We start from the raw sequence: 16,563 nt of genomic DNA on the forward strand, positions 1-16,563 counted from the left end.
AACATGTTGGGGAAATGAAGCAGAGAAAGCAAGTCAACAAGGGTATGTTAATAAATTATCAAGTAAACTTTTTTGATGAAACATCCATATCATGATAAAAAATTAGTCTTTGTTTTATTTAATTTCCTCAATTTTCTTCCAAGGATATTAAATACTCAATACACAAGTTCAATGAGAAGTTTTATCCATCCATATTTGAAATATAAATGAAGAAATATAAATGAAAAAAAAATGACCTCTAAACTTTCATGATATACTCCCTCCATTCCATAATAAGTGACTTTTTAGGCTTATGTACACTCCTTAAGAAAGTGCTCACTCCTAGAAAATTAGGATTATTTTTACTAACTTACCCCTAATTAAATGCCTAGAAAAAGAAAAGCTTAATGATTCTTGATTATGTAAATAAGGGTCACTTTGGAAGAAGAAGAAGATCAATTTCTTCTTGAAATCCTAAAGCATCACTTATTTTGAAACAAAATGAAAAGCCTAAAATATCACTTATTATGGAATGGATGGAGTATATAATGAAAGAATTTGCTTTTCAAACCAAAAATAATGAACAACTATTGCAAAGAGAACATATATGTGCATCTAACATATAACGCCTATTTCGGAAAAATTGCAACCTAAATTGATAAATTTATACAACGCTTTTAGTCCCTCAAATATCAATAAATTACAAATTTGGTTCTTGTGATTCCTGGTTAAACACATTTAACCTTCAGTTAATTGATGTATATACTTTTAATTACTCTGACTGTGAATCTTCTCATATTTAACAACTCAATAATCCCTAAGCCGTTCAATTATCAAGATGTTATGTAATTGTTAATTATACTCCATATTTAAAGGTGATATAACTCTAAAAATAGTCTTAAATGTTAAGTTAACTACTTAAAATTGAAGGCGGAACCAGAATATGAAGCTTGCGAGTTCGTGATTCTACTTCGTTTAAGTTATTGGCCTTCTAAAGTAACAATTTATATATATTCAATGAATTTTTCAAGACAAATACTAGGTTTGGCCGAACCCGCAAGTTCTATGCTAGCTCTGCCCCTGCTTAAAATATAACATCATGTAATAGAAAATAAATAGAATCACTAACTTGGAAAATAAGATAAATCCTCTATTATACAACACTTCTTTTTTAGTTAGTTTTTCAGTTATTGTAGTCATTGCCGTAAGCATATCCAAAAAACTTCAACGGACTTGCTTCACGTCAATGCCATCTCAGTTTAACATGTTTTATTCATTTTTTTCAAAGTTCTTGGATCCAATAACTGATTATAAATAATTAAAATATTCTCTCGTATTCTTCATATATACAATTCCTCTCTTTCTACAAAGCATGAGCTTATGTCACGCACATATCAAAATGGCAAAATACTCCACATTTCTCCTCTTCCTCTTCTTCCTCCTTAACTCTCTCCCATATTTCCATGCATCGCCGGAATATTCCCGTCCTGGTACCCGTCCCACCATCTTCACCGGTCTTACCCGGCCCAAATCCGAGCCCGAACAGGTATACTAACAACAACATTTTAGTCACGTAGCATCAAATTTTTGTTTACATACATCTTTTTGGTATCTAAAACTCATGATCGCTAGTCCGGCTAATTCGAATTTGTGTCGAGTTGACTTGCTAAGAGGCCTGTAAAGGGTAAAACGCTCCCTAGTAGAAAACTGACTACTTTAATTTCCTGTCTTATCTTTGAAAAATAGCCACGCTGTCACGGACCGAGTTTCAAAATCGACGGGTGAAATTCCACAATTTTAGCCTCTATACTGAAAAATAGCCACTGTCATGGAGTTTAAAAATCCGTAGATGATTATAAACTCTTTGGCTTAACCATCCAGTCTTTGAAACTCACTGACTCGACTATTCAGATCCATACTAAGCAGGCCCGCTAAGAGGCCCGTTAAGGGGGAAAAGCGTTTTCCACCAATGTTTTGCATTCTAAGAGCTCCAACCGAAAATCTCTAGTTAAGGGTGGCGGGGTCCTAGTCCTCCTGGTTATCCCTAAACACCCTTTGGGAAATTATTATAGCTTGTTGAGTCTTTTTTTTTCTTTTTCAGGTACATATTTCTTTAGTAGGGAAAGATCACATGAGAGTAACATGGATAACATCTAATAAACATGCAAAATCCATGGTGGAATACGGCACATCGCCGGGAAATTATGATAAGTCGCCGGTAACCGGAGAACGTAAGTCGTACCGTTACTTTCTCTACAAATCCGGCGAGATTCATCATGTTACAATTGGGCCATTGAGCCCAAATTTAACGTATTACTACAGATGTGGTGGAAGTGGACCAGAGTTTAGCTTTAAAACGCCACCTTCAACTTTTCCCATTGAGTTTGCGGTGGTAGGTGAGTTTCATTTTGTTGCACTAATCTTTACGTTTTGCTTATATGCTTTGTGTTTCATGCACTTTTTGCACTTTAGTTTTTGTTTGTTGAAGAAAATAAGCAAATAAAGTTAGTTAAATTTAGAAAGATACTATTATAGGTCGGGGTGGAGTAATAAACGCTAATTTATTCTTACTCAGAAGTATCGAGTTCGAATCTTGATATGTAGTCGGACGCCTTACCCCCAAAATGATATTCCCGATTAGTCAGGTCCGAAAATGGGTACCAAACATCGGGTGTGAAATAAAAAAAAGTAGAACTCCAGGAGGATAAAAAGAAATGTTGTTTGTGTGCCGGAGACCGATCTAAGATTTTTAGGTATGATGGTTCAATATTTATACTTCTTAACACTGAACTCAGTATATTTTGAAATTTTTTGATTCATACTTCAGAATATAATATTTGTTAAAAAATTATTTTCTTTTACATATATTTCTATATTGTCTACGATGCTTTCAATTGAATCCGTTGCACCACGTGTTGCCACTTGCTATATCATGCATCTCTTTTCCTTTCCATTCAACCAAACATTTTGATTCATTTCCTCTGTCCTGTGGTTTGAATCACTTCGACGTTAAGATAGTAGTTATTTTTTTTTTCCTTTCTTTTTAAATGGCTGAATCTGAAATTATTTTAGTAGAAAATTTGGTCCAAGTTACTAGTTAATTTAAGATCTGAATTTCCGCTGACACGAAATTAAAAATGTAGTTAGCTTCAGGTTTCACTGAAATTAAACTAATCTTTTGCGTAGAAAAAGTACTATATATCTAGCTAGGTTATAAGCAGATCTATTAGATGAAAGTCAACTCCGAAAATCAAATCATTTACTATCAAGCAAAAACAATAAAACCTTAGTTAATTCAAAAAGCGCCATTGATTATCATGGATGTCCAATTACAGACGTTAAAACTATAAGATAAGTAATACTCCCTCCCAATAAAAAAAAGTGTTCAATTAGTCATTTGTACACCCCTTAAGAAAATACTAACTCCAAGACAAAAATAAATAATTTGACTAAATTGCCCCTAATTAAATAGATATTGAGATTTGATCACATAACACTTAATAAGGCAAATCTTAAAAAATAAGGTTAATTCTTTCTTGATTTGATAAGTGAACACTCTTTTTAATCCAAGAAAAAAAAAGGCTAAATGGACACTCTTTTTAATCCGGAGGGAGTAATTATCTTTCAATTACATGACTGAAAAGTTGCTAGGCAATGCTATTACTACCCTTTGTAACCTAATTGTGTGTATAGTATATATATCTTCACACTGCTAGCTCATACTGTTACTGCCCTCTTAACTCACAACTGACCAAATTATATACATATCTTTACACCTGCTAGCCCACGCTATTACTATCCTTATAAGTGACCTAATTGTACATATATTTTTACACTGTGCATATAGAACTTAAACTCAACTAATATCACGGGCTGATAAAAAATATAACTTATGGGTCCATCCGGATCCAGTAGCTTTGGCTCTGATCTTATATACAGAGGCGGAGCTAGGATTTCAATTTTATGAGTTTTGAATTTTAGAATGACGACTTCAAGTGCTAATAACTGGGTTCTAAATTTAATGTGTAAAAATTTAATGATTTAATGAACTTCTTAGTACAAATATATACACTAATATTTGAGCAAAAGTTATTGGGTTCGGTCAAACTCGCATTTATGCTTCTATCCCCGTCCCTGCCTGTATGTGTGTTAAAAAGATCCACTAAATAAGTATAATTAATACATGTTGGTTCCACTAAATCAAACGAGTTGTGATAAAATTCCGTACTTAAACTCGTAATGTTCAAATCTTGAATTCACCACTCTGTCTAATATATATACATCTTCTAATTGTGATGCTTTAAATAGGGGACTTGGGTCAAACAGAATGGACAGTCTCAACTTTAGAACATGTAGGTGCAAAAGACTATGATGTACTTTTGTTGCCTGGAGATTTATCCTATGCTGATACTCAACAGCCACTTTGGGACTCATTTGGTAGATTGGTTGAGCCTTATGCAAGCAAAAGGCCTTGGATGGTGACACATGGCAATCACGAAATCGAAATCTTCCCAATAATTCATCGTTTTGGTTTCAAAGCTTACAATGCTAGATGGTTAATGCCTTACCAACAAAGTGGTTCCACGTCAAACCTGTACTATTCTTTCGACGTGGCGGGGTGCCACGTCGTCATGTTGGGATCGTACGCGGATTTTGATGTCCAATCGGATCAATACACGTGGCTAAAAGCTGACCTGGCGAAAGTTGATAGGGTAGTGACACCATGGATTTTCGCGCTCATCCACGCGCCATGGTACAACTCTAATTTAGCTCATAAAGGGGAAGGTGAAAGTATGAGGAAATCAATGGAAGAATTGTTGTACAAAGCTCGAGTAGATGTTGTCTTTGCAGGGCATGTTCATGCTTATGAACGTTTTGTAAGTATCTTTTTTGTCCCATTTTACGTGACGCAGTTTTTATTTGGAGAGTTAAAGAAATTTTATTTTTCTTTAATCGTCTTCTTTTTCTTATGCCTTATAAATATCTTAATTATGAATTATTTTGATTTATATATTTTTTCCGTAGCTTCAAAATATATAAATCGTATTTGAAAAATCTTGAAGATCATTCTTACAAAGATTAGATATATATTTTGACCCTCGTGCTCCGAATCATGTCACATAAAGTTGGACGAAGAGCGTACTAAACTTCTTGATTGTTGTCGGGATGTCTTTCTTGATCGATGCGGTTAGAATTGAAGAGTTACATGTTTATGTGTTAATTAACTTGATCATTGTAAACATCATTTTATCTTATTAGTGTATAGAAATTAAACTCAGTACTATTTTGCTTTGGTATATTGCAGACAAGAGTTTACAATAACAAGGCAGATCCATGTGGTCCAATTTACGTGACAATTGGAGATGGAGGAAACAGGGAAGGGCTTGCTACCCTGTAAGTTCTTTAATTCTTGATATGTTAATTTATACAAATATACTACTCCTAGGAGGGAATCTAATAATTTACACAATTCTAATAAATTAAATTTACAGATTTCAAGTGCTGAAAAGTACTATATTTAATATGATTAATAGTTTTCCTAATCAATTTAATTACTTAACACTAACTTGTTCAAATCGAGTCTCAATTAAGAGCATATAACACTTCATATATTACATATAACACTTCATATATCGTACTTTGCTTTTAAATAAACATTAAGGTCGAGACCAAGACATTGATCTCTCTGGTCAACATTTTTCTGGCTTGTTATACTGACATATTACGAAAGTAGTTTCACCAAGAATTTCAAGTTGGCTAATGTTGAGAAATAACGTAATCAAATAATGAAAAGTATGCTCTCTCTAACTGTTTAACTTTTACATAAGACAATCACGCACTTCAACCGACCCGGTATTAGAGAAAGCAAGATGTCATGGTCTCACGATCGAGGATTCAATACTCATTGCTACCAAAAGTGTTAAAAAAAAATCATGTATTTGGTTCATGCACGAGGTGGTGAGGAAGCATGTTGAAATATAGTATAATCAAATAAAAACATTGCCTTTTTAGTACGGAATGACTAACTTTTTTAGATGAAAGGGTCATACACTTCAACAGCTAACATGATTTACATTTTGTTTTTGAAGCTTTGAAAAACCTAGCCCATCAATCTCAATGTTTAGAGAGGCAAGCTTTGGACATGGCAGATTGAAGATACACAATGAGACACATGCACATTGGTCATGGCACAGGAACAATGAAACTAACACAGCCATGGCTGATGAATTATGGCTTCAAAGTTTTGCTTCCTCTAAATCATGCTTGCCAGAGACTAAATTTCAAGAAATGAAGATACTGATGTCAATAGATCAAAAGGATGAACTCTAGATACTGATTTCAATATAGCGAATGATTCAAAATCTTCAATTACCTTTTTGGGTAGCTCAATTTGATGTTTATAGACTACAATACTAGCACAAAGAATTATATAAAGTATCGGTATGCATAGTGCATTACATATTCATTTGTATTCAGTAATTTTGGCTCAAACAATGTAAGTAAGTATAAATTATCAATTTCATATAGAGTAAATTGAATCGGCAATGGTAGAATTTCGAACACGAACTTATAATACTTAAACCTTGAATTATAACAGGTGATGAAGAATTATTATTTTTTTTCTGTTAATTCTAGCTCGGCCTAGAGGTGGAAAAATTAGTCCATAAAAACATGACCTGCCAAACCAGATCAAGTTTGGAGGGCTTATGACCCACCCAACCCGATTAAGTTTGGTCGGGTTAATTAATGATCGGCCCATTTACCAGTTAGATCCATTTTGATTCGTCCATATTCAGCTCAATCGCCCATTTGACACTAGCTCCTAGCTCGAATTGGAAGGTAGCAAGCCAAATTATTATATGCTTAATTAATTGCAAATTAGCTTGCTATTTGAAATAAGAAAACAAGATTTCTTATTATATTCCCTTGGGGATTTTCTTGCGGATAAATTACTTGGAGATTTCTTGCGGATAAATACTTGGGGATTTTCTTGTGAATATATTACTTGGGGATTTTCTTGCGGATAAATACTTGGGGATTTGCGGATAAATTACTTGGAGATTTTCTTGCGGATAAATACTTGGGGATTTTCTTGTGAATATATTACTTGGGGATTTTCTTAGGGATAATTATTCCATAAAATTCACAGAAAATTCCTTTTATCCAGAAAGGGAGGCAGGGCATTGGTTTTCAAAAGTCCAAAACCCCCTATAATCCTCACAATAAGTATGTCACTGCCACTGGAAATTGGTTGTGCACTCCTTTGTGGTAATACCGGTCATTACAAGGATACGTGAAAAGCAAAAATTCAATCTCTTCAAAAAAATTTAAATTTTGCTGAGAAAAATCTCAAAGAGGAGGAACCTGGTCCTCAAAAAAGAAAAAATGTTTTGCCTGCATGGACTAAAAGAAGTCTAATTAACCCGTTCCATCATTATAAGGCACCTAAACTGGCTTGGGTTCCTAAAGCTAATCAATGACTCTGTTTGCAGGTTGAAGTGAGAGGAGCTAGTAAAAAATAATACATGGATAGTGGCCGCTCTAATCATATGACAGGAAGAATGGATGATTTCCTCTCACTCAAGGCCTTTGAAGGTGGGAGTGTGTCACTTGGAAATGCCAAGAAAGGATTGGCAAGACACTCTTACATGCAATTGGGAATGTGTACAATGTAAATGGCTTGAAGTACAGTCTGTTGAGTGTGTCTAAAATTTGTGACCAAGGAAATGAAGTCAAGGTCTTGTCCTTCTCGTGCACTGTCACCAATCTCAAAACTGGTGAAGTGGTGTTGATAGCAGAAAGGTTCAAGAACATCTATGTAGTAGATTTTGAGTCATTAAATGGTGGAGATTTGACGTGTCTTGGTGCTATGGATGATGATGATGAACTATGGCATAGACGGTTGGGACATGTAAGCTTCTCCTTGCTAAATAAGCTTGTTGCGAAGGACTTGGTTCGTGGACTACTATAGACCAAGTTCAAAGATCACAAGGTGTGTGATGCATGTATGAAAGGAAAGCAGGTCATATCCCTATTCAAGCCAAATAAGGAGGTTAGTTGTTATATCCCGTATTTTGTACATTGGGATATTCCGAGCTAACCGCGATAAGTTAAGGACAAGACTATTCCGGGATACGAGGTAGAGACTTTTAACCTCCGATTGTGTTTTAAGGCACAAGTTGCTTATAATTTATTGGTATGGGATATTAAGGAAGATTAGGGGTTGAAAGTGAATTAAGGAAAGTTAATATTTCATGAACAAGGCCACAAGTGGCCGGTGTGGAGCGAGTGGGCTCCCCCCATGGCTTGGCCAAATTTGATTGATCCAAGCCATGAGTGGGGCATGTGTCCACTTTTATGAATCATATATGTAGATAATTGATGACTAGCAAGACAATTATTCATCATTTTCAACTTAAGAAACTTGGAGAAGCTTGGAGAGACCATATCGGCCATGGCTAGCCGAGTTTGATGTTGTGAGAATTGATCAAAAAAATAATTTTCTTCTAGCATTTCAACCAATTGGAAGGTCCTTATTAACGTGGAGTAGTTGTTGGAGCAATCAAACCATTCATTTTTGCAATTTACAACCCTAGCCAAGTTGAGGAGTTAAGTGGAAAAAGTAAGGTTTAATCTTCTTTTACATGTGTTATGGATGGTTTGAACGTGTTGTAGTGTGTAGAAATGAATGAAATTCATGGAACCATGTATGTTGATGTTAAGCCGTATGGGCTGTTTTGTGTAGAAGGAATGAACTAAATTTACTTAGTATTTTTGGTTGTTGTTGTTGTGGATTCTATGATGAAAATGAAGGTTTAATGGTTCAAGTTGAGGTTGTAATCGTTGTGGGCTGTTGTAGAAGCTAATGTGATTTTAATATAGTTTCTTGTATTTATGAGAATGAAGTTGTTAACGTGTGGATTGTTGGTATAGTTCATGAATTTGGAAGAGAGGAATGTGTTGTTGTTGTTCTTATTGAGTTTGGAGGTTTCGGGTAGTGTTGTATGTTGGTTGGGCCATTTTGAATATTGTGCGGATTGTTTGAAGTGTTCTTGAGTCTTGTTTGAATGATCTCGGGTTAGTACTTGAGCGTGTGAGCATTGATGTTGGCTTGATTGTATGTGGTTGAATTGAATGTAAATGAAACGCCGTCGAATTATGTAGAAAAGAGTTACTAACGTTGGAATACGTTTTGAATTAATTATTGATGTTGTTAATATGGTTGTTGGTATTGTTGTTGATGATTTGGCCGAGTTGAATTCTCGGGGTTGTTGAATTTATAAAGGAAATCCAAATTTCTGAAATAAAGTGCTAGCTTGGGATTGAATTCCTAAGTACCTATAACTAATGTTTAGTATCTAATGACGTTGTTGTAGATCTTGGGAAGCCCGAGACTTAAGTTCGGATTAGCTTAGGAAGCGGACGAGGTATGTAAAGCCTATCCTTTCTTTCTGTTAGCATGTCTTAGATGTAAGTAAGATATGATACGAGCCTTGGGGTAACTCTATTCATAAGATCCGGGCATGTTTACGATTCTTATTCACTTCTTGATGTTAGCATTCCTAATATAGTCGAGCCGTGGCCCTTGTGTCTTTTGTATGATTGGATAGTAAATGTTGCATAAAGAGTTCTTGTTCCTAAAGGATTCTATGTTGAATAAGGTCCCTAACTTTCATAGACGGGCTCGGATCGCTTACATCACGCCCCCGATTTCCGAGGGACGTGATGGGCACCCGACCCCGTACCGAGCCGAGCGAAAACTACCTATCGCACACATAATTTTTTTTTTTTCCAAAACTCAATACCGAAAAAATTATAAAATACATAACGAGGTTTACAAACTTGACAAAATACGAATTACACAAAATTCATTACATAACACGCGTGACATGTAATCGGCCGATGGAGCCGCCGGTGGGCGCACACATCATACCCACTACACTGCCTACAAAGTCCTCATCGCCATCGTAAGACACAACGTACATACTCGGACTCGAGCGGTGCTCCGAGAAGGAATTGGAGCTCACCAATCATCTTTGGGAATATCTTCAAATCATTGAGGTACCGCGGCATGAAACGCGACCCACGAAGAACGAGTGGGGTCGAGTACGGAAAATGTCCGAGTATGTAAACGAAAAAAAACTAAAAACGTAACATGACCAAAATTAGAGTACAGAAATAGGGCCTATTAACCATGTCAGACTCGCTAAAGAAATAGTATCGTAGCGACAAGACCTTAGTTGTATCCGTAAGTATGACATAACGACAAAATCGTATACGCAGTCGTGCTACGTAAGGCATACCGATTTACCGTACGTACCCGTAATCTAGCGGCACGTACGAGTACATCGCACTAACCGAATCGCAATCGGGATACAGTGAGCGTAATGTCGATTACCATCATATAAAATCGACATAAACCATGCGTAATCGACAGACGTCCGAGGCAACCCATACGTACTGACACAAGGTGTCAGATAAAGATACGTACGTCGTAGGATAGATCGTATTATTAATGATACTTCCGTATCATACAGACGTATATCGGATATCAGACAAATCGTATCTATACGCAGTAATGCACGCGCGTAGTGACCGAAACGTATCATGTCCATACGCGTATAATACATCCCGGCCCCCTTTCGAGGACGCGCATGCGAATCGAATCATATATCGTACGTGCATGTAATCGAACGCCGTAGCGTACATATCGAACGCTCCAGGAGGGGCGGTAACGTAACCCCGCCCTCTAGTGGCCGGACGCGGTGAACAGACAAAATCGATGCCATCCGGCCACCACCCCATACATCAAATCATAATATCATAAAACAGCCCGGCCCGCCTGCATGGAGGACGCGTGAACAAATCACGCAGAGGTGCACGACAATGACACTCCGGCCCGGACGCAAAGGAGCGTACATAACGCATGCGGGCAGTAGTAGTGCGCACGATAACATATCGAACCCGGCTCCGGACGCAAGTGAAAGATACATCGAGCCTTGCACGAGCGTAGTAGTGCGAAACATACGCATATAAAATCAAGACTCGACAAACGAATATTCTTACCGATATCCGAGGCTCGTAAGCGAATTTCGAATCAATCCTTACCGTGACGTTGCAATTATTGTGTCGAACGCCGGGACGTATCGTATCGGTGTGGTCAAAGCATATCATATCGAATGTACTTTCAACGCAAAATCCGAGATCATTTACGAAGTAAGGTACGTTTAATCATACGAAACTTTCGGGGGAACAGAAACGATAACCATATCAAATGCCATACAGACGTACATAAGGGAGGGGTCGGAAATCGTGGGCCCACTTTGAATCAAAATCGAGATAACATACCGAAGTTAGGAATGTTCGTACTTACAGAACTCTTTTGATTACAGAACCTTCTTGTACTTACTCATTTATCAGACATACACAGCTTAGTGATACTAACAGGCTTACTTATGACATAAATCAGAATCATAAACAGACTCAGAAATCGGGGAGCGGAATTACCCCAAGTACACATTATATTACAACTTATTAGCTCTAAGACATGCCATAAAAGAAAAGTAAGCCTCACATACCTGCGCCGCCTTGCTAGCTACACTTGTTCATCCCAACTTGCTTATCTACATTCACAAGGATCCATATGATCAGTAGATTCATCGACTTGCGTTTGCCTTAATTTTTCATACAAGTTCACTTATGGGCTACCGAAATTTCGGCAGCATTTTCTCTGTAAATACGACATCCCCGAGATTCTCACTCGGCTAACTTTTAATCAAAAACAATCTAGGGAATTCAACCCGGCCAAACCAACATTCATAACAATATCGATACTCAACTCACAACATGTTCAAAACATTCCAACCCAAATCTTCCAAATGCCATAAGAATTCCAACATTACATTTGTTTCTTTCAAACTTATAAACTATATCACAATTCCATACATATACACTATTATTTCCATGAATTCAAGGAAGCATATTCAAATCATATTACATTCCAATTCAGCCCCGCACGGATTCAACTTCAACACGGGACCATTAAACTTCGTTTTTACATTATAAATTTCATAACGACAACACCCAAAGCGCTAGGTAATCTTGCCCAACACGGCTTCCCCAAAACGGCCCACATACGGTTAGCATCAAATGTAGGATTTCATGATTTTCATTTGTTTTCTACACATTGTAACAACACACAAACATGCCAAACGCAATTCGTTCTTCACTCCTACACAACCACACGCTCACACGGCCACCACAACAATATGCACGGCTACAATATAGCATCAATATTTACGAATTTCCTTCTTTTCTACACATTACACAACAACCAAAACACAACACACACACACACATGCACGGCACACTACTATTCTTGGCCACAACACTCCTTCACACACACAACACCATATTTTCATAGACTTCTTTCATTCCTACATCTCACAACATCTACAAATCATACACGACACAAAAAAAATGAGATTAAATCTTACCTTTCCTTCCCCTCTTATCCCCACGGCTAGCTTGCTCTTTTTGCAAGACGAGTGATTTCCTTCTTCCAACAATTATTCCACGTCGACGAGGACCTTCTAATTAGTACAAAAGCATGAAGAAAATATTTTTTCCTCACCCATAAGCCATGGCTGAATTTTCGGCCAGCCATGGCCGTGCCTTTCTCCTTCTTATTTTTTCTTCTTTCTTTGTTTCTTTCTCTTCCCTTTCTTAATTAAAAAGATGACTAACACTCATATATATATATATATATATATATATTTGGCAAGCATGTGAGGGGCACATGCCCCTCTCTAGAATTTTCCTTTTCTTTCTCTTCTTTTTCTTTTTCTAGAATTTTCTTTTATTTGTTTTTCTTCAAAAGATGACTTGCTCTAGAATTTTTGTGAAATTACGATTTTGTCCCTCGTCTTTCCACAAAATTACCATAATGCCATTTTGCAAATTTCCCTTTTTGCCCTCAATCTTCCTCAATATTTCCACACTAATAATATTTTCCAACGACTCACGCATTACAACGGAACCGAAAAATGACCTTGCCCTAAACTTTCCGCCATTGTCTCGAAATATCCGAAAGTGCAAAATGCGAGGTGTAACATCGATACGTTCGTAGAGGGTCCTAAAGCGAATAATGTCCGTAACTTTCATAGGCGGGCTCGGATTGGTTTGATACATGTCCATGGTCCCCGAGACTTTCCTTTGTATAGTTCTAACGACATTTTGAAAGAACTTAACATGACTATCGTCTTAACCCTCGAGCGTTGATTACTTACTTATCTATTGAGTCTCAAAGGATGATTTATATACATATGACTATTTACCATTCTGTGTGTGCATTCTGTTTCTCCGAGTCCCTCACTAGAGGGCCGGGTTCTGTATATCTATATATGGCGTTATGATGTGTTCTGGAGTATGATGTGTTCTGGAGTATGATGTGTTACGGAGTTATGCTGTGTTCTGGAGTATGATGTGTTGCGGAGTTATCTTTGTGTTCTGGAGTATGATGTGTTCTGGAGTATGATGTGTTATGGCGCCAATGACGGGGTGGCGACCATGTTCACCGAGTCCTATAATGGGCCGGATATATATGTATGTATATATGTAATATTAATATGCATGTTTGTGTTTCAAAGGTAAGCATTTTGATATTCCGGATATTGCACGCGTTTTCTGTACTTCTTACTTTGGTTATACCCGTCTCGTATCTTATGCTTTATATACTCGACATATTCGTTAAAATCGATCCCCGCTCTTCGAGAGTGCGTTTCATGCCGCAGGTACGGACGCTCGATTTGGTGATCCGCTTGACTTAGGATATCCATTCTGTGCTTATCTTGGAGCGCTCCCTTGTTCCGGAGCCCATATTTTGGTACAGACTCTTTCGTTGTGTATATGTACGTCGATTCAGGGGTACGGCGGGGCCCTGTCCCGTCATATGATACCGTTGTTACTCTTAGAGGTCTGTAGACATATGTGTGGGTTGTGAATAGTTACGTTCTCGTTATGTACGTGTGATTTATGTTTTGGGCGGTCCCATTCGCCGTGCGCCTTTATCGGCTTGCGTATGTATATATATTTTGGGATGTTGTGTTTTATGACGTATTTCGCCGGCTCGTGCGGTATATATGTTTATAGGCGACAGTTTGAGACGACATCTGACCTTTGTATATGTATAAGTTATTTGTATGCTGATTCTGGTTAATGGGTGTGTACGAGTATCCAGCTCGGGCACTAGTCACGGCCTACGGGGTTGGGTCGTGACATTAGTACCTCAAGGCCACTTGATCTCCTACATATGGATCTCTGTGGGCCAATGAGAACTCCTAGCAGAGGAGGAAAGAAGTACTTCTTCGTGATCGTTGATGACTACTCTAGGTTCACTTGGACTCTGTTCCTAAGAACTAAGGATGATCATTCCCCATGTTTGTTGCTTTTGTGAAACACATTCAGGTGAAACTTGGAAATCACTTTGTGAGCATTCGATCTGATCATGGCACAAAGTTTGAAAATGCTAAGTTCGATGAATTTTGTGCTGAAAATGGTATAAACAATAACTTAGCTGCTCGTAGAACACCTCAGCAAAATGGAGTTGTGGAGAGAATATAGAACACTTGAAGATATGGCTAGAACAATGTTGATTGCTAGTGGCGTGTCTAAGAGTTTTTGGGCTGAAGCAGTCAGCACCGCTTTTCATCTGATTAACAGATGCATGATCAGGTTCTTGCTAGAGAAATTCCCTATGAGCTTTTCAATGGGAAAAAGCCCAAGCTGACTTACATAAGAGCGTTTGGATGTAAGTGTTTTGTTCACAACAATGGTAGGGAGGCTTTGGGAAAGTTCGATGCTAAAAGTGATGAAGGAATTTTTCTTGGTTACTCTTCTCAAAACAAGGCTACAAAGTTTACAACAAAAGGACTCAGTGTGTAGAAGAGAATGTGGATGTGATCTTTGATGAATCAAATGACTTGAATTGCAAAGAGGCACATGATGATGAAGCTGAAGATGTTGAAGCCACAAAAGTCCCTGATGAGACCATCAAAATCTCAAATGGAAAGCTTGAATTAATATGGACCACACACTCCTGTTATTGCAACTTTCTGGTTTTGGGTACATAAATATTTTGATATTTAGCAAACATTATGGTCCTGTAAAAGACTATATATTGTAGAACTTAATACAAAATGTGATCTCTTTTTTGACTTTAGTTTGTTTTCGACGTGCTATGCTCTATTCATAGTTTCTATTCCGACAACTAAAGCACAATAAATAATTTTGTTCAACTTTCTTATTTAATTGTCGTTTCTCCTTGAGCTCTTGATTTCACTTATTACTTTCTTCATGCCATTGCAGATCTATGGGCAATTTTTGCAACAATTCGAAGAGGAACCCGATATGAGATGTTACATGGAAGAGGGTTAGGCGGAGTTCCGACGACAGGAGGCTTTCAAGCATCTGTCTCTTGCTATTTCATCAAAACTAGAAGAATCAAAAGCTAGGTTATTATTGCTGCAGCTGCAGACCTTAATGAAATTTCTAGTTAAATAAAAAAAACTATGTTGCTCTGATTGTTTTTCTCATAATTAGAGTTCTTTTTATTCCTCGATTTGTATGATTCTCCTTTCTTGTTCTTACTTTGATAGACTTTTTTGTGTATTACTGATATTTTGTTCCTTTATTTGTTTCAGATTTGCTATATGTTACGGTATTTGTGTATTCAGCATCTCAGGGTCGGGCAAGTATTGCTTTCTACTGGCTTCTTTTTCTCTCTTACCTTCTTCATATTGAGGATGGGCCGACATCCCAAAGTTGATCCTCACATTTTGGATGGTTTAGTGTTAGGATTTATTTGTCCATTTTGAAGATTTCAGTCTTTTATTTTACATTAGTCATTTCAAAATCTCCCATTCAATCGCAGCGACATGCTTTCAAATAGCTCAACCCTTTAAGGCTAAAACGATTCGATCCTAAATTCGACTTGGAATTTCTCTAGCAAATGGGGTGGAAGTATGAAAATCAATTTCAATTTCCTCCATTCTACGCTTCTGTCCATTTATTCTTAGAGCTGAAAACCACTTGATTTTGGTATTTTTAAATATGATGCACAGTTTGTATAGAGCCAAATCCTTTTCAAGAGATTTATTTATCCCCGTGCTCAAACTGAAAAGGTGACAACTGCTTGACTATTATAAGGTATTCAATTTTGATTGTTTAAGACAAATAGTATATCCATTATTTTGTATAATAATTGTTATCTATTGTGTCTCATTACTTGTGTAATACAAGCTACCCATTTTTTAGGCTATCTTTATGTAATTTAGAGCTTTTGAGATTGACAGAGAGTACATCATCTTTTGTGACCATTATTGATGGATTTAGTGATCTCGAGAGGTAAAATAAGAGAAAAAAAAATGACAATCTTGTTGACTTGAGTGCTCTCTTGTGAAAGAAGGCACGCAAATTGCCCCAGTTGAGTCCGGAATCTCATCTACAGTGTGCTAGCAGGCACAAGAAAAATCCCCCCGGTAACAACCCGTTTACAAACACTTCTTCAATTACTTCAGCAATAAA

The 16,563-nt window shown here is 37.1% G+C and overlaps 1 protein-coding gene and 1 pseudogene across 1 annotated transcript; one reads left to right on the forward strand and one right to left on the reverse strand.

The window, feature by feature from the left end:
- The window catches only part of LOC132036468 (putative late blight resistance protein homolog R1A-3), a 49,895-nt pseudogene that overhangs the window by 12,371 nt on the left and 20,961 nt on the right, over window positions 1-16,563 (reverse strand).
- LOC132037086 (purple acid phosphatase 22-like) lies at window positions 1,353-14,601 on the forward strand. The gene is made up of 8 exons (XM_059427542.1): window positions 1,353-1,525; window positions 2,081-2,375; window positions 4,288-4,856; window positions 5,285-5,373; window positions 6,069-6,281; window positions 7,473-7,478; window positions 7,576-7,891; window positions 14,446-14,601. Exons 1-8 carry the CDS (start codon window positions 1,379-1,381, stop codon window positions 14,599-14,601), a joined length of 1,791 nt encoding a protein of 596 aa, XP_059283525.1. The 5' UTR covers window positions 1,353-1,378.

Source organism: Lycium ferocissimum, chromosome 11 (genome assembly GCF_029784015.1).
Source record: "Lycium ferocissimum isolate CSIRO_LF1 chromosome 11, AGI_CSIRO_Lferr_CH_V1, whole genome shotgun sequence".
NCBI lineage: Eukaryota > Viridiplantae > Streptophyta > Magnoliopsida > Solanales > Solanaceae > Lycium > Lycium ferocissimum.